A 1,619-nucleotide genomic window follows, 5' to 3' on the forward strand; every position below is an offset into this window, starting at 1 on the left:
ATGTAATTAGGTCATTTTGACCAAATTTGACTTAATCCTCATTTCGATATGATGGCTCACATTTAGCTTCTGTTTGCTGGTTTTACCCATGAGCCGCTTTCCTGCTCATTTGAACTCTTGCTAATTCAGTTTTAGCTTCCTCCAAAAATGTCATCATTCATTCATTCATTCATTCATTCATTCATTCATTCATTCATTCATTCATTCATTCAGTTGTTCACGTTGCCTTTTCACAGAAAGTCAGATGTTTGTAGTTTGGTTTATTTTCCCAATTTTAATGTGAGCAGCTGATCTGAACGTCCTCTGCTCTGTTTAACTCTTCATCCCTCCTGCAGGCSTCCTGTCTGTGTGGCTCCGCCTCCTGCCTCCTGTCCTCATGCTGCCCCTCCACATACAACTCCACCATCAGCCGGCTGGCCTTCTCCTTCCTGCTGGTGCTGGGAACTCTGGTGTCCATCATCATGATCCTCCCAGGAATGGAGGAACATCTGAAGAAGGTACATTGTCTCGTCTGGTCTTGTCAGTTCATTTCAAAGTAAAGTAAAGTTATAGTGGTGGATAAATGGGTTTATTGTTCACAAGTGTTGTTGACTCAGGTCAGTGATCTCACCAGTGTCCTGTCACATGATCAGATCCCAGGTTTCTGTGTGGGTGGCAGCAGTATACCTGGCATACAGAACCATGTCAACTGTGATGTCATGGTGGGCTATAAGTCCGTTTATCGCATGTGCTTCGCCATGGCCTGCTTCTTCTTCCTCTTCTCCATCATCATGATCAGAGTGCGCAGCAGCAAGGACCCGCGAGCTGCCCTGCAGAACGGGTTGGTACAGTGGGCTCGGTTTCACTTCAACTTTCAGAAATTAATCATTGGATCTTCAAAAAATTCACCTTTTGACTTGGTCCAGTTCAACATGAACAAACATAAAAATGGCTAAAGCTCCCTTTTACAGAAGAGCTAAAGTTTGACTCTCAGCTGRGTGTTGCTCTGAGTGTGCCACCTTGTTATTGTGTGGAACTTTATTTTTAATGTTTCACCCAAAATCTCTGTAACTTTATTATTTCTAATCATAAATGTGTTCTTATTGTAGTAGTGTGGCATGAAAGTTGGTGTACACAAATTATTCCTTTTAATATTAGGATTTGGTTTTTATTCTTTAAAGACTAAGATGACTTGGTTGTTTCAGATTCTGGTTCTTCAAGTTTCTGGCGCTGGTTGGTATAACTGTGGGAGCGTTCTTCATTCCAGACGGCACCTTTAATACAGGTATGAAGTGTTGGGAAGTGAGGCGGTGCCTACCCACTGATTTAACTCATCCAGAGCTGTCTGCTGCCTGTCCTCAGTGTGGTATTACTTTGGTGTGGTGGGATCCTTCATCTTCATCATCATCCAGCTCATCCTGCTGGTGGACTTTGCTCATTCCTGGAACCAGTCCTGGCTGGAGAAGGCAGAGAACNAAGTCAGCAGTCTTCCCCATGATTGTGTAGCCTATAGAACTAGACTGAAAGACCATTTAAAGGCCTTTGCAGGTGGTTTGAGTTAATTAGCTGATTAGAGTGTGGTACCAGGTGCCATACATTTTGAACCTTTTCACAAGATTCTAATATGATAATAATAATAA

The 1,619-nt window shown here is 42.7% G+C and overlaps 1 protein-coding gene across 1 annotated transcript in view; it reads left to right on the forward strand.

Annotated features, from left to right (window-relative positions):
* Nucleotides 1-1,619, forward strand: part of LOC106511314 (serine incorporator 2) — a gene marked incomplete in the record, with an annotated part of 25,354 nt that overhangs the window by 10,055 nt on the left and 13,680 nt on the right. The window contains 4 exon segments of the mRNA XM_014000065.1: nucleotides 336-497; nucleotides 633-820; nucleotides 1,185-1,264; nucleotides 1,342-1,454. Coding sequence (XP_013855519.1) covers nucleotides 336-497; nucleotides 633-820; nucleotides 1,185-1,264; nucleotides 1,342-1,454 — 543 coding nt within the window.

This window comes from Austrofundulus limnaeus, unplaced genomic scaffold (genome assembly GCF_001266775.1).
Source record: "Austrofundulus limnaeus strain Quisiro unplaced genomic scaffold, Austrofundulus_limnaeus-1.0 Scaffold2672, whole genome shotgun sequence".
Classification (NCBI taxonomy): domain Eukaryota; kingdom Metazoa; phylum Chordata; class Actinopteri; order Cyprinodontiformes; family Rivulidae; genus Austrofundulus; species Austrofundulus limnaeus.